The sequence below is a fragment of the Simochromis diagramma genome, unplaced genomic scaffold (assembly GCF_900408965.1).
Source record: "Simochromis diagramma unplaced genomic scaffold, fSimDia1.1 OVJJ01000150.1, whole genome shotgun sequence".
Lineage (NCBI taxonomy): Eukaryota > Metazoa > Chordata > Actinopteri > Cichliformes > Cichlidae > Simochromis > Simochromis diagramma.
Window position 1 is genome coordinate 1,975,229 of NW_024387083.1, and position 19,470 is coordinate 1,994,698.

Here is a 19,470-nt window from a genome sequence, read left to right on the forward strand (position 1 = left end):
GGTTTCAGAAAGGCTGATAACAATTAGTTCAATCAACGCGGAGTTGCTTTAACCCCAAATTAAGCGCGCGCACGAGGATACATAAAGCCCTGATTAGTGGAGCACAGATTAAGCGAGTCACCATGGAGACGGAGGGAAAGAAGGCGCGGTCAATGTATTTTACAGCGCTTGAGGCCGAAATTCTGATGGCAGCATATGCCGATAACATGCAAATTTTGCGGAAAAAAAATAACACAGCCTCAGCTGCAAAAGAAAGGGAGCATGCATGGCAAAACATAGCCGACAGAGTCAATGCGTGAGTGTTAATTTAAACATTGATCTAGGGATTTCCACCCATTTAACACGTTATTTTATTATATTTTATTTTATTTTTTATTTTATACATTTGATTTTGTGATGTGATTTGAGCGCAGGTGCAACCCAACAGGCCCCAAACGTTCCTGGCAGCAAGTAAAAATGAAATATAAAAATATAGTCCAAACAGGTAAGGTGTAATTGTATTATGAGCCATAGTGCTTGGTCTGTTTGTCCTATGTAAATCAATTGCAGTTAGAGGCTACATTAATTTCCCCTCTGTAAGCACTTATTGAAATTATCTGAGCACATTACAAGTACGTATATTTGCTTACTCTGTATGCTCAAATTAACTGTATGCCCGTTATAGCCAACAGAAAAAAAAGCGGAGGCCCGAAAAACACGTGGGGGTCCTCCACCACCACCACTCACAGAGGCTGAGCAGTTGGCTTCCACATTTGTGATAATGTTGGCAGCATCACATATGATCTTCACAGTGCAGAGAACACAAATTAGCATCCATTACTATAATGAAATAATTTGTTAGTTTGAAATGCTACAGGGAACTATGTACCTGTACATTAATGCTGTGGAAAGACTTCCTGTTCACATAGTCTCCTTCATTTACTGAAGGAGCAATGATTGGAATGTGAGTGCCATCTATACAGCCAATCACGCCTGGGAACCCTGAAAATAAATGTAAAATTTAAGTAGTAGTCCAAGTATCACCACATCATGAATTAAGTTTTGTTCATCCTGCTATCTGCAATTTTGTGGAATCCCTCTTTGATAAATCGTTTGGGTCTATGACCGGGGAACACCACAAACGAGTACAGGAGACGTTTCAGTGCAACTGTAACATTCCTGACTGCCCGACAGACGGTAGCCTTGGAAACGTGCTCAGCGTCACCAATATTATACAGAAAGCTCCCGTTTGCAAAAAAGCGAAGTGCAATACAAATAATATGTACAGAACTGAGAGGATGTCCGCGATGTGTCACATGAGCAATATTAGGCCTGAGGATGTTATTCAAATAAATTATAGATTGTGCTGAAAAACTGCAACGTTCACACAGAAAATCATCAGGAAATGATAAAATGTCCAAACGCGCTCTAATCACTCTCTCCCGGCGGAGAGCTCTGCGGAGAATTTGGGCTTCAACATCTACTGGCTCTTCAAGGAAGGAGCACGCCATGTCTGACACTTCCTACAGTCAGGTTTCCGACAAAGAGGCGGAGAAAGTCAGGGTTAGTTGAAGTAAACCTGCTAGGGGGCAGGTTAGCTTCACGGAGTGTGTCGTCATAGTAACTCACTCGGAATTAATCTAAACTCACTTTGTGAAACTGAAAACCCAGAGTTTTCGTTAACTCAGGGTATACTTACTCAGATTTTGCTCTAAACCGGCTTCCTGAAATAGGGCCCAGGAAGCAAAACGGGAAGGAGATGATCCACAAAACCATGTAGGTGCATATTTTCTGCTCATGAGGCTCAGTACAGCACAGTGATCCATTTATAATGTCACCCTGTCTCATCAGTTACCACAAGGAGACACTTCAGATACAAACACCAACCTGGGCCTCCGTGATTTCTCCTCATCCTGTACAGATTTACATAACAACTCCCCCCCTCCGATCTTTCTTATCTGCCATCCAAAGCCTTGTCCCTGGCTATAACTGACTCGTTAAACTTTATCATCAGCGTGGTGCCTTTGTGCCAGTGGGCAGTGACCTTTGCGGGAAAGCCACTGTGTGTGAGGATGGCCTCCACGATGCCCGCGGTGAAGGCGGCGCAGTTCAAGCTGCTGTTCTCCTTGGGCACGGAGATGTACGCATTAATAAGCGGCTCTTTCTCTATGATGTAGTACGTCTTGTCATCATCGTTGGCCTGCTCCAGCTTGTCAGCTTCCTTTCCAAACAAGGACTTCCACACATTAACCTAAAAGCAAGATGACTGTTAAGAGTTTGAAAATAAAAAAGGTTACTCATGCGTGTGATTACATTTGCTCACCTTGACAAAGAGGAGCATGTTCAACACTTTGGTCTCCCTCTTCCCGTTCTTCTCCCTCAGCACCAACACATCCAGCATGCTGGCTCCCACGCTCTGGCCCATGTCTGCCAGGCGTGTCTGCAGCTCCGACACGGAGTACACGCGGCTCTGACAGTACTGTACCATCTCGGAGAACAGGAGCGCAAAGGCGCTCAGACTGACTTCAGTCTTGGGTCGGGTCAGAGGGCGCTCAAGGATGTTGGATTTCCCTCGAGTGAAACGGGTGTCCATTTTCTGTTGGGGAGTAATGGCAGTCAGTGGTTTACATGTTCTGATGCAGACGTTCAACACCGTGAACTAACTTTTTTTGTTTTGGCAAGATTATGGAGGGCACTTTCATGACAGCTAGTGGAGAACCGGCAAAGGCTTTATACTTTTGTGTTGAATCTATGTAGACCATCAGACATCGCTTGCACAAGTTGCTAGCATTTATATTTGAGCGTAGTGTGCTATCGCTCTTCTGTCATTTGATTACTTTTTGGTTGCACATCACCAGCTTCCAGTATCTCCTCTTTCATAGCCTGGTGTGCTTTCCCTCAAGTAGTGAAACAAGTTTATTGTGTCAAATATTAGAGACTAGCCTTTCATGCGAATACAATTTGCGATGTTCAGTAAAGGCAATATACATTAGTGAACCGCAGGGGTGCTAATTTAGCTTTTATATACTGATATGCTAAACATTTACAAAAAGGAGGCACTAATAACATGGGAATAAATGTGTGACCGCAGACTCACAGACCTCTCATTATAAAATGTGATTCCAGGTATGACTTCACCACACAGACACACGTTACAAGCTTTTTGCAAACACAATGGACCTGCTGAGTTTCTACAGACACGACAGCTGGCTGTTAGCCATCGCGCTACAACTGTTAGCCGGCACTACCGATAAAGATTATCTTACACATAAAACAGCAGGAATGAAAAGCTACGCTTTTACACAGAGAGTATAATATTCTGTAGCAGGTTTACTCATTTTCAGGGACGTCTGTGTAACATAAACGCACCTTGTCAGAGCTAAATCAGCTGATGGTCAGTTTTTCTTCCTCCTCTCCGTCTTCTTCCTGCTTTGACAGCTCAACATTACCAACAGTTAAATTGCATACCGCCATCTAGTGGCAGTGTGCAGGGTGCAGTGTGCAACAACACACTGCACCCTGCTTTCCTTACTTTTTTTTACCTATATTTGTTTTTTAACAAGCCATCTTCATCTGGCATTAACGACCATAACCATTTTGACGTCTCCCTTTCCCCCCGAAAACATGACCTAATTTTTCACATCTATTATTATTATCATTATTAATAATAATAATATTACTATTAGCACAGTTAATTTTAAATAATTACTCTGGCCTTACTGACTCCACCATGTCCTTCTCGTTTCTGCTTTTAGAAGATCTTTTTTATTTACATCACTGACCTTTATTATCTGCATCCCAGACTTTCTGCACTGGACTTTACACTTGGACCTCCACTTCCTGTTCTTGTAATCATGGCACAGTTGCAAAAACCAGTCTGAAACTTTTTCTCTTGACTTTCTGCAGTGCGTGCACATGTACTGTGACATGATTTCCAGCAATGATCGTGTCACCATATAAACCTCAGTGAACATGAAGATCTTTGTTGTACATTTCTGCGGCTGCTGCTGAGAACACACGTGATTCATATTTTTGGGGGGGACTTCCACAGTTTTGCAGCCCAGCGCTGTGTGTTTTCTCCACACTAACATGAACATGTGTATTGCCTCACAGTGGACTCCCAGTGATTTGTACTGTAGTGAACACTCTTCTGCAGGCTGCTGTTATTTCCAGAAGCTGCGGCACGCAAAACGAGATGACTGAGATTTATTACAGAACTTGAGAAATTCTCGAAAATGTCCAAGTGGATCACTGTGAGGTACACGGAAAGACCTTGACCGCTGAGGACAAACCACTTCGTGCTGCTTGTATTACAGGTGCCAGTTTCCCACATTGCTCAGACGGCCACACCAACAGATTAAACTGAGGCCTATCTACTCTGTGTATTTGTGTGTGTGCGTGTACAACTGTTACATAACCACTCCCTTTACTGCATGTGATAAATAAGAGAGAGCCATTAAGGCAGACACATTTGAAGTGCGGAGCTGAAGGTGTTCACATCTCAAGATGGACAGAGTCTGCTGGAAGCTGAGCCTGGTCTTTCTGGTGCTGTTGGTCAGCACGTGTGTGGAGGGTAGGGTTGCTTCACTGTTTTCACCTGTTTTATGAGCTCGATTGTATGCATGTATTCAGATCAAGAAACTGTATTTGCTTTCATTTTCTTTCTTTCTTTCTTTCTTTCCCTTGTTGACTAATTCCTCGCTCTACTTGTGTGTCTACCGGTCCAAACTTCTTTCAGTTTAAGGACTCGATTCTAATCTTATGCAAATAGAAAACATACATTTCCAAGGAGGCGATCAGCTTTTATCATTTTGATAACAAAATCTTTTTTCATTCTTGCCAAAATAAAGATTTCAGCTGCCCAACAGGCTGGGGCCTCCTTTGTCATGTTTGCTGTTTTTACCGTGATTCATTTGTTTTTTGGAGGGTGACAGGTCTGGGGCGCGTGCAGGCCAGTTTAGTCGCACCGGGACGGTTTTTCCTACCGAACTGTGCTGCTGTAACACATGCAGGATGTGGTTTGACATGTTCTTGCTGAAGTAAGAAAAATCTGCCCTAAAAACCAACCAACCAATCAAAAAAAGAAAAGAAAAGACAAAAAAAAGTATTTTTGGAAATGGCTTTGTGTAAGACTTTTTTTCTGACTCTTCTTTTTCACATCTGAGACCAAGAAATGGGCAAAATCGTTCTCAGCCTGATAGGGGGAGAAATGTCAGCTGTAGCTTGGCCTAAAGTCACTTCTGATTATGCTGAAAAAAGATTTCTGTGGCTTTTTCCTCCAACTGTTGGTTTCATTTAATCATCGAGACAACTGCTGGAACAGTTGGCTGGCCACTTTACTTCCCACTTGTTGAGCATAATAAAAACACTGCAGGCAATATTTGCCTTTCTTCAGTCAAAGTCTTTTAGTGCCGCTGTTCTCCTCGCCACGTCTCCTTTGGTTAAATCAGTTTGTGTTTAAACTTAGAAACAAAGGAAGGTTTGTATGGGGGAGAAATGATGGGCTTTAGTTTGAATGACAATTTTTCTTTTCTTCTCTTCAGCTTCATTTTCATATCGGATGGAAGACTTCATCAGTGCAGTAAAGCAGGTGGAAGATGAGGACCCTGGGTCAGAGCCGCTAGCTGTGTTGAAGAGGCTGCGGCGGGCAGCTGAGGTCAATGACCCGTTTATTCAGTACTTCCTTTTCAGTGATCTCTCTGGAGTGCCTGAACTGGCTGCTAACCTTTCAGATTACATTAGAAAAGCTGTGCATCACAGGGTGACAGAAGACGCCAAAGAGGAAGGGGTGGTCCTAACTCCTGATGGTACCACTGTTGCCCTCAGACCGCTCCTCCTGGGCATCGAGGCCGGTTTACTCGCCAAGACTCGAGGACGCGTTCGAGGTCTCTACCTACTTGCTCTGGCCAGAGATCTGGGCCTTTCCCTCAGGCAGAGTCCAACTGTGACGCGGCGTCTGGGACCCGACGGCTGCTGGGACAACCTAAGCTCTCCTCAAGTGTTCACCCTCTCGGACAGCCCCTCCCTGCTCACCACCGCTCAAGTCAACGGAGGCATGGATGGCGTCGTGCTGGGGTTGGAGGTTTCTGACAAATCCAGACGTCCTCTCAAGCTCAGCAGTCTGCTGACAGAGTACTACTGCCACCAGCTGGAGGGTAAAGGACTGGACACCGCCCCACGCCTCATCAGCCGACGCCGCAGGGAGAACTTCAGACAGTTGGTTGTCCCGCTGCTGCTGGCCAGACAGGTGGTGAAATCTGTACAGCTGCAGCAGAGTCTGACAGGACAGTCAAATATGGAGAGGAAGGAGAAGAAGGTGCTGATGAGAGAGGTGAAGGAGGGGATGAAGGAGTTTGTCCATATGTACATGGGTGAGCATAAAACTTAAAACACAGACCAAGTGAAAGGTTTTAGAACAGCAGTGTGGTCTGTGACCATTACATAAGAAAGTTAAGAAGATCCATCAAAATACGAGCATAACGTCACATGTAACAAACTCTGATCTGTTTCAGATTGCCCACCCATCGTTCCTCGGTGTATGTGGGGTGCAAAGCCGTACATAGGAACACCCACCAACCTCTCGCTGCCTCTCTCCTTCATGTTCATCCACCACACTAGCACACCCAGCCAGCCCTGTCTGACCTTTGAGCAGTGCTCTGCAGACATGCGCTCCATGCAGCGTTTTCATCAGGAGGACAGAGGCTGGGATGACATCGGATACAGGTACGTGGACGTTTTCACACGTGACATCTTTGCAACCAGCTCACACCGTCTAAGAGTCTCTGTCCTCTCCAAAAGCTTCGTTGCGGGCTCCGACGGGAACATCTATGAGGGCCGAGGATGGTACTGGCAAGGAGCCCACACCCTCGGCTACAACTCTGTCGGCTACGGCGTTTCCTTCATTGGAGACTACAGCAGCATTCTGCCCTCTCAGCACGCCATGGGGCTGGTGAGAGACCAGCTGGCAAGCTGCGCTATCAATGGCGGGCGACTCATACCCACTTTTACCCTGAGGGGCCACAGACAGATGGTGAACACCGCTTGCCCAGGAGATGCTCTGTACAGTGAGATCAAGACCTGGAAACATTTTGGGGTATGTAGGAATTTTGAAGTGTGTGTGTGTGTGTGTGTGGCGTTTTTCACCACAATGTGCCAACTAATTGAAAATGTTTAGACAGATCCTTACATCACTACTAAAAAAACTTTGATGGTAATCTAGTCTTTCTTCTAGGGTTACTAAGGGGTTGTTGTATATATATCAGCTAATGAAATGTGTTATCAGACATTAGATGGGTTGCTATGCAGCTTGTTTAATTCAGTGATTGTCCTCTGATAATGCCTTAGTAAGCATTTAGAGCATTATAAGTTAAAATGCCTATTTCCCCACATGTATATTAAAACTATTCCTGATGTGATACTCCAAATTGTTGCCATTGTGGGTCATTAACGTGACTCATCACTGCGCAGCACTTTTTCTTTAATCTGAAGTCGATCAAATCTCTCTGGCCTTATTCACCTTCAGAAGTAGACGAGTTCTCCCAGAACGTTCCACAAAAATAATCCACTAGTGCTTCCTACTCCTCCGCCTTCCCATCAATGACACATCCAACCACTGCAGAACTGTCAGAGTCTTTCTGTAGGTGGCATGACCCAGAGTTATGGAAAGCGTCTGAGGTGTACAAGGTGAACAGGAACGGAGAAAGTGTAGTCCCCAGAGGAGCTCCCGCACTGCACATCGCCAAATCAGGCAGAGCCGTATCTAATCTCACAAACTGCAGTCAGTAGCAGTGGCTGAATCATGTTAAATGCACTTGAGAAATCAAAGAAGGTGACCCTCACCATGCAGCAATTTCTGTTTAGATGGGAGGACACTCTCTGCAGCATGTAGGTAATAAAACTGTGATGCTGTGAAGCTCAAGTTAAGGATTTTAAATAGCAGCATTAAAATAATTGCGCAGGTTTTTGGATCCACAACTTTTCCTGATGTAGCTCCTAGTCAGGGAGGTGAGAAACCCCCTCCCACCTGGTTACTCAAAGAGAAGGAACCTTCAGAAGTTCTTTGTGAAGACGGTGCAACCTGAGTGAAGGTCGACTGTTTCATTTTATTCATCGAGCCTTTATGGCAGAGCATAGGGTGGCAGCATCATGCTGTGTGGGTGATTTGAGGCTGTAGGAACAGGTCAGAATTGATGAAAGCATGAATGTGGTGAAATACAGAGTCTTTAAAGACCTGTTGCAGCCCTACTTTTATTTCTGCAAATGCTCCACTCTTTTCGGCCTTCTTATATGACTTACTTTCTTTTCTTTTGTTCTTTTTCTTAGGATGTCCAGAAATAAAGAGGCTGGGATAGACCAGAACATCACACAACAAATATTAGACTTATTTTTATGGGCTGCTTTGTTGTCATTTCTTTTTCACTCTGTGGCATGCGTTGCATTAAGTAAGTACCTTTTTTTGGGATTCCATCAGAAGAGCGATTAATATGATGATGAAGTACATCCAATGCAAACTGCTGGCTTTTAAAAAAAAATTCTTCCTGAAACAGAGACTGTTATTTTTCTTCAGTTAGTTTTTGATATTCTTCTACGCGACTTCAGCAGAAGTCATGTATTACAGCTGATTTGCATAAGTGTTCTCTGGCTGCTGACATTGCTTGAAATTTCTGACCGCTTCTCCATGTGAAATTCCTTCTGTTGCAACATGTTTGAGGCTTTTCTTGCATGTGCTGCCCATTCCGAATCCCCCACAAGATTTCAGTGGGATTCAGATCTTAGGTTATTTCACAACCCTCCATTTCTTCTTTTTGAGCCATTCCACGGTGGATTCACCAGTGTCCTAAAGATCCCTCTTCTGCTTAAACTTCCATTTCTGGTTTAACTTTCAGACTTTTCACATAATTGAATCAATGACCAGAAGCTGCTCTCCTCTTTGCCTGTATGTTACATGAGAGCATGCAAAGCCTCTACCAACTTGCTCTGGCCAGAAATCTGAGCCTTTCCCTCAGGCTAGTTTTGGCATACAAAGCCATTCTCTCCGTCTTTGCATGCTTTCCATGCAGGCAGAATTTTAGAAACATGGACTTTGACATCAACACTTACAAGAGGAAGTCCTCTGATGACATTTTGGGGTTGTTGTGAAGACTCCTTTTTGTTTCTTTTTTCCCAGGCAAGCCATTTTTTTTTTCTTTTTTAACAGTGAAATTAGTCATTTGAAATAATGTGGTGATATCTGAATAAAATGCCTCATTAAACTCACATTAAAGTCAAATGCTTTGCTGAAGGTCTCTTCAGAGCTTGATGTGGCAACAGCAAACACTTCAACAGCAAAAAGGACGGCAGACCGGCGATGTCAACAGTTTATATAAGAAGTTTGCAATAACAGGACCCTGGGCTGGAATACCTGAATGTGGATCTGACTAATGATGGTATTTTAAAAAATATACTTACTGGAATCATGGAAATACTTCAGGTTGTCTGATGTTTCTTTCTTTTGACTGTCACTTTCATCTATCCTGTTTCTGTTTCTAAAACGATCAAGACTTTGCTTTTTCAACTATACAGCGAAGCATTGATTTCCATGAGATGGAGTGTGTCACATGACTGTATACTTGTGGGTTTTATTTGGCAATAATAATATACTATGTGTTATAGAAACTGTGTTAAAGAAACAAAACTTTACTTTCATAAAAAAAAAATCTGAATACTTTACTCTACTCAGCTTATATACTTTCACAGTACTTTACCTTAGTACTTCACTTTTCAGTTGTTTCATTATACATTTGCAGATGATACACTGACTATACTAAATTTCAATTATTTGAAACTTTAAGGTACTACTTACATCATTTCTTTGGCAATACATTATAATAACCGTTATTACTAAAGGGTAAACTGACATTAACAACAACATAAATATTAGGGCTTACTTACTGGTAACAGTTGTTTTGTAGGAAATTATTGTCATATGCTATGTATAAGTAGGCAGGGGTACTGGGACCGCCATACATTACAACACTGGGGACTGCAGTTTGTGTCCTGTTTAGTCACAAAAGCAGTTGTGTTCAGATTGGAATTTGTCCACTGAATCAAAACACAATGAATTTACAGTAAGGTCAGTCTCACTGATCAGTAATATACAAAACAGATAATAACATTTGTAATCATTAACCAAACACAGAACACAGTGTATAAAGTGTTATGTGTACAGATGTCATTGTCTCATATCATCTATGATGCAACACGCAACACAGTTTATAACTCATATATAAGCCTGTAACAAAGATACTACTAATAATAGCATAACTAACGACTGGCAGACCAGAATATAATTATTCATTACAAAATGACAAAATAAGCAGTGACACCGTTCTGTACAGTAAAGTGTAATTAACTAAAAATGTATTAGCAGTGGTTATTACAGTGTTATATATCACTGAGGAAATTCCCAAACTGCTTATAAGTGTACAAGGTACTTAAAAAACACCTTCATCAGCTGCAACATTTAAGTGATGTACATATTAATTAATCAGAAAAATGTATTTTTTGAAAGTATGCCTTTGCTTTGATGTTTAACTACAGCAGTTTTGCTTATTTTAACAAATGAAATCATGCACACAGTGCTGAAAACACTGAGCTCACGTATCGACGATTCCAAATTGCCCTTTTCTGTTGGTCTTACTCAAATATCTTTCTAAATCACAGTTTTGCAAACTCAAATTGCATCATTTAGCACGCTCTGTTCACCTATGAACACTGGGCTTCAAAATGCAGATTTCCAATTACTCATTCTGCATTTATGCAAAGTCAATCGGAAGAACATTTCAGTATGTGTCAGAATACAAAAGGGATCTTAAGTGACTCATCCAGGTGTTAGGCAAGAAGATGGAGCAGCAGGAACACAGACAGTGGCAGGCAATTTGCTTTTTTATTTTTTTGTCAGTTCAGCTGAAGAGCTTTCTGTGTGTGTGTGTGTGTGTGTGTGTGTGTGTGTGTGTGTGTGTGTGTGTGTGTGTGTAACATGGCCTCAAGAAGCCTATACTGACTACTTCTGACGGTAGTGTTTTAAATCCATCAGCAAGATGTCAGTTTTTCATAGCTGTGTGTATTGTTTTTGTGGAAGGAAACAATTTAATGGAACGTGTTTTTGCAAGAGATGCAAAATAACTTATCAAAGCAGTGACCTTCGTTCATTTCGTGCAGAGAATCTGGAGAAACTGACCCACAGTTTCTGAAAAGTTACATATTGTAGCCTTATTTTGAAAATGTTCAAACAATACAAGAACAAAGAGAAACAAAACATAATGATCATAATCATAATAAATAACATGTTCAAAAAGGAGCAGGAAGAAGCATTAGCTTACTTAATGCCCCTTTTCCACTATTTAGTAACTCATAATCATCACTTTCCCCTTTCTGTTTGCCCCCTATCCTGACATAAATCCTGCCTTACAATTTTTTACATGTATATGCAACGAGATATGGATATTTACAGATAGGTGTGACCAACAGGGGGCGCAGGTTGACGACATATAACAATCGGAAAGGCGTATATTGATTTTGTTTAGCATTTGGGGGATTTTGATACACAAAGTAACCGACAAACATTGTTCAGGTGTTACTATCACAGTGTTATTACATATTATGATACGCAAATATGTCATTCACAACAGCGTTACTATGGCGAGCCACATAGGTGTTGACAAATGTACGCAGATACCGCATAACCTTTATTTATAGTATACCTATTTACACAAAATAAAACGCATTTAAAGAAATATTATTACTGTGGCGTGCTTACGCTGCTCACGCGTGCATTTCCCTCCGAGAAAAAAACAGAGTCACCGTGATTTGATCGCTGTGAATAAAGTGTCCGCCACATAAATACGCACAGAATTAGAGAAATGAGCCTGCGATCGAAGCACTCGTAAAAGTTTGACATAGTAAACTTGCCTCCGGTGGGTTACTCGAAACTCTTCTCGTCACCCTCCCCGCTGACGTTTACGTACGCAGCCGTGGCGTGCCTGCAAGCCAAATAACATGGAGTCCTCTGCCTGGCATCTCCAAGGGATCCCTGCAAAACACCCGAGCGCCGATTAAAAAGAGCAAGTTCCTCCATGGGAGCAGTCAAAGCTTCTTGCCAGCATCGTCGCGGTGCGTAAAGCTTCAGCTCCGTCCTCAAAGTATGACGAACGGTGCTTAAAGAGGCAGCCTTTCCCTGCGATCCGCAAACCAGGCCGATTTCAGTGAGTATTTGCACTAAAAAAACCCTAAAAAAACCTGCAGTTTATGGGCGTCTGGGTTTCAAAGGCAACGTGCACGGATGCGTTGCTGTTCCAAATCACCTGACAGCGACCGGATCGATAAGAGCCACGTCCTCTGAAGCGACAGAGGCCAACCCGTGGGACACCTTGATGTGCCCGGGCATTTTCCTGTCTTTTTTTTCTAGAGGGGCAGCAGTGAGGACAAGGGCCTGAATATAAAGGCCACTTATTTATGTAACCATTCGAGCGCTCCGTTTCATTCTTTAAAACCAGACATATTGTGAAAATAGGTCAGACAGTCCGAAAGCTGCAGCTGCCAAATTTTTTTTAAAGAGAAAATACACAAGACAGCTGAACCACGACAGATTCTCCAGATTAAGCCATTAAATGAGGCTGATACATGGTGTGTTTTATGCTGGTTTAAAAATCATTCTCCGTGCAATTAGCTCCAGGAAAGTTTTCCATCACGGAAAAACTTCAGTGCGAGTTCATGTGTGAATGTTTTCCAGAAGGAGAGGAGGCTGCACGATGTAGGCAGGCTGTTTACTAGTGGGACTCCATACTGTTCTCTGGGGGGGGGGGGGGACCATGGAGCCAGAAGGGGAACCCCTAACCCCAGGGACCAGCTATGGGCCCGCACCCATCGACTCAGCACAAAACCCCGTCACCCCAACTTTCCTCAACAGCACCTTAGAGGTAAGGCATCAATATATATATATATATATATATATATATATATATATTTATATATAAATATATATTTTATATATATATATAAAAATTTATATATTTATGTGGTCATAAGTGCTGCCATTTTCACCCCCATCAACAATAAATTCTTTGTTTATTGTTACTACTTTCTAGTCTTCATGTTCTCCAAATCTGAGAGATGGCCTGATATCTGCCAAATGCTTGTGGGGCCTCACTGGGGAGGAGCGCTCCAAGCAGAGTGAGGGCCCCCAGTCCAGTGCAAACCAAGGGAGGAGCGCACAGAGGAGATTCAAATCCTCAGCCTTTCCTTCCTCCTTAAGCTGGGACTCTGACTCTGAGAAGGAAACACTAGATGGTAACACACCTGTTGCACGCATGTAAAGACAACGGTAGCAATGCATTCTGCTGGAAAGCTAAACTAGTACTGAGCCTATGTGCCTATCATTGTTGTCCCCTTACTGTTTTAAATGTTTTTCCAGTGTGCTGTAGTCAGAAGTCTTTCAGTTTGCTCTCTCTGTAATCTGCCCAGCACTTTCTTTAACTGTGGATTTTACCTGTGAAGCTGTGAAGTGATGTTTCTGTGGTTGTTTGTTTTGTGCGCTGTCGTGCGTCAGAGGAGGAGCTACAGAACTTTTCTAACCCTCACGGTCTGGCTGCTCACAGTCCAGGATCTCCTTCTTCTGGACTAAGGTGAGGAGGAGGTGGTGTAGGACGAAGGGTGATGAAATTTGACTTTAATGAATACCCACATAGAAAAGAAATATAATATTCTAAAAAGTCCCATTAATTTCAAGAGATATATATTTAGTCATGAAAGGTGCTCCTTTAACATTTTTTATTTACAGCACAATGTTTACATGAGTCATATTTAGCTTTTAATAAATATCTTAAGAATTTACAGAGAAAAGGGGCAACTTTCATGAATAAGTAGTTATCCTTTAAAGAACTATAATATATCACTCATGATTTTTTCTTTTCTATAAGGGTATGCAGCAAAGACTTTAGCAATACTGAGGTCATAAGGCAAAGTGGGCCTGGATACCAGTTACTTACATTAACTCATTGCTTACTGAGTGGGAACATTTGAAAGAAACACTGGTTCAACATTAGCAACACTCTTTAGCTGAGAGGTGGCTCAAAGTTATCGAGAGCAGCTGTTAGCTTAGCATAAAAGCACAAACGTTTAAAAGCCAAGCTCAGTTTATGGCTAACTTTAGTCTGTATAAAGATGAAGGTGCTTTTGTGTTTTATTGCATTATTTGTGGGAACGTACTGAGTGCAATATGAGTTATTCAGATGGCTGCACCTCCCTGAGCCTCTGCAGGACATTTCTTCCGGTTAAAAGGGAGTTTTTCCTTCCAAAGTTTGTCCTTCACAAGTGTTTGCTCAATGGCGGTTATCTGTTTGTTGGTGTTTTCTTTATTATTATAGGGTTTTAACTTTACAATAATAAGTGTCTTGAAGTAACTGTTGTTGCGATTTGGAGCTATATAAATAAAACTGAACTGAATTTATTTGAATTTGAACAGATGCTATAAGCTAACTACCAGTGTTGCCAACTTAGCAACTTTGTCGCTATATTTAGCGAGTTTTCAGACCCCCTTAGCGACTTTTTTTCTAAAAAGTGACTAGCGACAAATCTGGCAACTTTTTCTGGAGACTTATTTATGACGACTTTTTGACGTGAAAACGCGTATCGCTCTTACTCTCAACAAGCAGCGGGTGCTGCCGTGGGCACCTCGCCCGTGCCAAAGCGCTCACAGGCGGAGGATAGTCCTCCCCCAGCTGCTATCAGGGCAGAAGATGTTCACACCTATGCGTCCAAACTGCAAATGAATCGCGCATGAGCGAAGCCGCTGCTCCCACACTGACTGTAACGCAGTCGGTTCTTATTTCACTGTTATGCTGTTTTGTGGATCATAAAGTTTAAAACTACTTATAAACACACACACACACAGAAAGTAACTCCACCAGAGTGCCAATTTCGGGTCACTTTTGCCAGTCCAAGCCCGGATAAAGGATCAGGATTGGAATTGTGACATTAAAAAACAATAATTGCTAAAATAAATTTAATTTGTAATTCCAAATAAATGCTAAATGCATTTAGGGCGTTTTTTACTCACTTTATGTCTCTTCCATGATGTTATTTCTCTCTCCAACAACGTAGGTTACAATGACATAAGCATGACCAATTGTGCAAATTAGGCGATGAAGTCATTTAGCGACTTCTAGCGACTTTTAGGACAGCCAATGGCGATTTTCCTTACTGAGGAGTTGACAACACTGCTAACTACAGCCCTGAGAGTCAGCTCTGATAATAAACAAGACGATGGTCTGCTTTTAATTTCACTGGAAGATTTATTTGCAGGCTAGTTTGCAGCTTTTACATAGAGCAGTGTTCATATTTTGAAAACCCAGCTCATCCCTGAATTGTCAACAAATGCCTTTAGCTAGCTAAAAATAATAAATTTTAGCTCCCTGTATCTAGTTAGCTGTCAAAAGGCTTCTGTTACCTATTACCTAAGTGAGTTATTATTGCTGGGTAAAGCACTTACAGCTTTCCTAACAATCAACATTTCCTAATAAGACAAGTGCTCAAACTTGTCAACATTCTTAAATTACAGCAATATAGTTTAGAGTTTAGTACTTGACGTAGCAAGAAAATATATACTGTAAAAGTTAGTATACCTTCTCAAACAGGCACCATAAAGCATTTGAAAAACATAGGTCTCGGTTTCCACCTTTGAGAAAAAAAGAAACAATGATGGAAACTGAAGGCCTACAACAGTCTTATGTTAAAATGGGCCTTTCCTTCTATGTACCCCTTATAAGACAAGTTAGTTACTTATATATAGTTGGGGCCATAATCTTTAAGTGCAGAGCTTTAATTCAAGTTGTTTAACAAACATTTTGAATGGACTTTCTAGGAATTACTGTTATTTTTTAAACATGTTTTTCCCCATTTTCAGAGCCACAGAAGCAGTTGGACATACTTACACTTAAATAAATATTAGACACGTTACCAATTTTCTAAGTAAAGATATTTCTAAATGTGCTGTTGACATGAAATTCTCATCAGATGTCAGTAACAACTCATTCAGTCCACACATGCAAAGAAATCAAACCATAGATGTCCATAAATTAAGTGATGTTTAATAATGAGAAATGACATAGGGAAAAATATTGAAGAAGGGAGGTTCAAAAGGGCATGGGAAGTCATAGCAGCTGAAATCTATCAGTAATCAGAAAGCAATCCTGCCACTTAGTGCAAATGAATATCAGCTGGTTCAGACTCAAATGATGGCCTATAAAAGATGTCTCATTATCAAGGTGTCACATTAGAAACATATTATGATGAGTAAAACCACTGAGCTCTCTCAAGACCTTTGCAACCTTATTGTTGCAAAACATATTGATGGCATTGGTTACAGAAGAATTTCTAAACTAGTGAAGGTTCCAGTGAAAATGAAAAGTCATGCACGCCATATACAAGACTCCATTGCTGAAGAAAACTCATAATGAAGCGGGTCTAAAGTTTGCTGAACTTTAGACCCGCTTTAGACAAGCCTGTGAAAAACTGGGAGAATGTAGACTGGTTAGATGAGCTCAAAGTTGAGCTGTTTGGAGGCCAAAAGGCACTGCATACCAAGAGTAAAGCTTGGAGGTGGGAACATCAGTGTGGGGCTGTTTTTTAGCATACAGCACTGGCATGCTTCATATAATTGAAGGAAAGATGAATGGAAACATGTCCAGGGACATTCTTGATAAAAAAAAATCTGCTGCCACCTACCAGGATGATGATGATGATGAAATGAGGGTGGATGTTTCAACAGGACAATGATGCAAAACACACAGCATAGGATACTCTGAGTTGCTTTCAGAGAAAGAAAATAAAGCTGCTAGAATCACCCAGCCAATCGTATGACCTGAATCCAATTAAAGATGTGTGGAAAGAACTAAAGCTCAGGGTTCAAAGAATGGACCTACAGAAGTTTCAGGATGTGAACACTGTGTGGAAGAATGGGCCAGAATCACACCTGAGCATAGTTTCTCCACACAGGAGGAGTTTTCACGCTGTCATCACCAACAAAGGCTTTTGTATCACATCGTTTCTAGACATCTATAGTCTGATTTCTTTGCATGTGTGGAAAATTTCATGTCAATAGCACCTTTAGAAATATATTTACTTAGAAAATTGGTGACGTGTTCAATACTTATTTTACTCGCTGCAAATATAAAGACTTAAGAGTCTTTATATTTGCAGATTCTCTAGATTCTCAACGAATACTAGATGAGATCCTTTGCAGTAGGTGACTGGACCACATAGACATATCAACATGTGTTTCCTTGAAATGCTTGCTAGGCCTTTACTGCAGGCTCCTTTAGGTAATACTTGTTTGTGGGTGTCTGCATTCAGCTTTGTATTAAATAACTGAAAACTGTTCTCCTGCATTGAGATTAGGTAACTGGACATTTAAGAATATCCTTATTCCTTTGTCTTGAGAAACTCTGAGTTTCAATTACCCTGAGTAATTATCCATTAACACAGTAAAGTGCAGTTCCATTAGTTTTGCAGGATTTATTTGAATCTGAGTATAGGCCTGTACACTAAACATATTTATTTTTTCTAATCTATATTTCTAATCTTTTTTATTTTTCATTTTAACCTTGTTGTAAACCCTCTGTGTTTCCGTTCATGAAGGCATCTCTTGATTGTAGACTTTGACAATGATACGTCTATCTCTTTGAGTGTTCTTAACTTGGAAAGGAATTCTGCAATCATCCAATTTAGCTTTTTTCTGTGGCCTTTCAAGCCTTTTGGAGATGTGAAGTTGGCCAGTGCAATCATTCATTTTAAGCATGTACCAAACTGTTTACTTGCCCATTCCTTTCTTCTAACTTTCTAATATGTTTATTTTGATCTTTCAGCCAAACGATGGCCCGCCTCACTTGCAACATCTCTTTGGGCTTCATTTTCAGAGTTCTAGTGAACGGATACTAAATGCAAGTTGAATACTTGGAATTGACTCTATATAGATCTACTTATTTTGTCAAGGAATAACAAAGGAACAGGCCTCACCTGGCCATGAATGGTCCAATTACTTTTGCACCTGACTGTAAATCCTAAACAGTCAATGCAATTTTTTTTAAACCTCTCAAGTTAAAGTTGGAAGTTTGCACTTTAGTAACTTTTTGATTGTTTGATTTAAAATCCACTGTGGTGATGTAAAGAGGCAAAATTAAATCTAATTAGACCTAACTGTATGTTATGAACTTGCATGTTCAACTTTTACATTTAGCTCACAGGAATCTATCAAAGAATCATCTTACCTGATTCTTTGAAAGATAGCATATTAACACACTACTGTCTTTACTAAAACGTATTCCAGTTATAGTTATATAATGGGCATAATGTGTAGACTCTCATCTTTCATTTGTGTGCATCCACAGTCAAATTCAATGAAGAGTTTCAGCTCCTTAATGCAGGCCACCCTCTTTTTAAAGAGAACCAAAAGCAATGACTCAAAGGCTATTTCACGGACAGATGTGGGCAATTCTTTCTTTATGTCATTATAAATTAAGCAGATAAAAGGCCTGGAGTTCATTTGAGGCTTGTTGCTTGCATTTGGAAGATATTTCCTTGAACAGACAACATTCGGTCCAAGGAGTTGCCCATGTAGGTGAAACGCACCATCCTTAAGCTGGAAAAACAGAAAAAAACCCATCCAAGAAATTGCTATAATATTAGGAGTGGCAAAATCTACAGTTTGGTACATCCTGAGAAAGAAAGAAAGCACTGGTGAACTCAGCAATGAAAAATGACCTGGACATCCATGGACGATAACAGTGGTGGATGATTGCCAACCGAGTGAACAACACTCTCCAGGAGTTAGGCGTATCGATATCCAAGTCTACCATAAAGAGAAGACTGCATGAAAGTAAATACAGAGGGTTTACTGCAAGGTGCAAGACCTCAAGAACAGAAAGGCTAGAATTGGACTTTGCTAAAAAAAAAAAAAAAAAAAAATCTAAAAAAAAGCCAGCACAGTTCTGGAAAAACATTCTTTGACAGATGAAACCAAGACCAACCTCTACAAGAATGATGTCAAGAAAAGGCGTGGAACAGCTCATGATCCAAAGGACAACGCATCATCTGTAAAGCACGGGGGAGGCAGTGTGATGGTTTGGGCGTGCATGGCTGCCAGTGGCACTGAGACACTAGTGTTTATTGATAATGTGACACAGGGCAGAAGCAGCTGAATGAACTCTGAAGTGTTCAGAGACTTACGGTCTGCTCAAATCTAGCTAAATACAGTTGCGCTGGCTTTCGTAATAGAGACGGACAATGACCCAAAACATACAGCCAAAGCACCCCAGGAGTTTATTAAACCAAAGAAGTGGATTATTCTTGAATGGCCAAGCAAGTCACCTGATCTTAACCCAATTGAGCATGCATTTCACTTGTTGAAGACTTTGCAGAGAAAGGCCCTCAAACAAACAAACAAACAAATAAACAAAC

General features: G+C 41.2%; 3 protein-coding genes across 7 annotated transcripts in view; 2 read left to right on the forward strand and 1 right to left on the reverse strand.

Moving 5' to 3' along the window:
• Positions 1 to 1,722: 1,722 nt before the first annotated feature.
• Positions 1,723 to 3,479, reverse strand: LOC120742441 (trafficking protein particle complex subunit 5-like). 2 transcript variants are annotated; one of them, XM_040045743.1, is made up of 3 exons: positions 3,349 to 3,479; positions 2,303 to 2,575; positions 1,723 to 2,230 (listed from the first exon to the last, which is right to left on the reverse strand). In XM_040045743.1, exons 2-3 carry the CDS (start codon positions 2,570 to 2,572, stop codon positions 1,934 to 1,936), a joined length of 567 nt encoding a protein of 188 aa, XP_039901677.1. In that variant the 5' UTR covers positions 2,573 to 2,575; positions 3,349 to 3,479; the 3' UTR covers positions 1,723 to 1,933. The 2 variants fall into 2 exon arrangements, with proteins under 2 accessions (XP_039901677.1, XP_039901678.1); XM_040045744.1 differs by lacking the exon at positions 3,349 to 3,479 and adding an exon at positions 3,081 to 3,335.
• Positions 3,480 to 4,325: 846 nt separating this feature from the next.
• On the forward strand, positions 4,326 to 9,665 carry pglyrp6 (peptidoglycan recognition protein 6). Its single transcript, XM_040045741.1, has 5 exons — positions 4,326 to 4,552; positions 5,523 to 6,350; positions 6,492 to 6,702; positions 6,778 to 7,072; positions 8,302 to 9,665. The coding sequence occupies exons 1-5, from the start codon at positions 4,486 to 4,488 to the stop codon at positions 8,314 to 8,316; spliced, it is 1,416 nt and encodes a 471-aa protein (XP_039901675.1). The 5' UTR covers positions 4,326 to 4,485; the 3' UTR covers positions 8,317 to 9,665.
• Positions 9,666 to 11,002: 1,337 nt separating this feature from the next.
• si:ch211-194b1.1 (protein Wiz) overlaps positions 11,003 to 19,470 on the forward strand; it is a 33,573-nt gene continuing 25,105 nt past the window's right edge. Inside the window, exons 1-4 of one of the 4 annotated variants that reach the window (XM_040045737.1) lie at positions 11,003 to 12,221; positions 12,749 to 12,935; positions 13,104 to 13,305; positions 13,565 to 13,640. In XM_040045737.1, the coding sequence (XP_039901671.1) occupies positions 12,828 to 12,935; positions 13,104 to 13,305; positions 13,565 to 13,640 (386 nt within the window). In that variant the 5' untranslated portion in view covers positions 11,003 to 12,221; positions 12,749 to 12,827. The remainder of the gene's footprint in view (positions 12,222 to 12,748; positions 12,936 to 13,103; positions 13,306 to 13,564; positions 13,641 to 19,470) is intronic. The other 3 variants (XM_040045738.1, XM_040045739.1, XM_040045740.1) reach the window with 3 other exon arrangements.

Bases quoted from the DNA above. Each gene is read 5' to 3' on its own strand.
- LOC120742441 (XM_040045743.1), bottom strand. From the start codon at position 2,572: ATGGACACCCGTTTCACTCGAGGGAAATCCAACATCCTTGAGCGCCCT. The intron at 2,231-2,302 runs GTGAGCAAATGT...TCTTGCTTTTAG, and splicing joins ACATGCTCCTCTTTGTCAAG to GTTAATGTGTGGAAGTCCTT.
- pglyrp6 (XM_040045741.1), top strand. From the start codon at position 4,486: ATGGACAGAGTCTGCTGGAAGCTGAGCCTGGTCTTTCTGGTGCTGTTG. The intron at 4,553-5,522 runs GTAGGGTTGCTT...TCTTCTCTTCAG, and splicing joins GGTCAGCACGTGTGTGGAGG to CTTCATTTTCATATCGGATG. The intron at 6,703-6,777 runs GTACGTGGACGT...CCTCTCCAAAAG, and splicing joins TGGGATGACATCGGATACAG to CTTCGTTGCGGGCTCCGACG.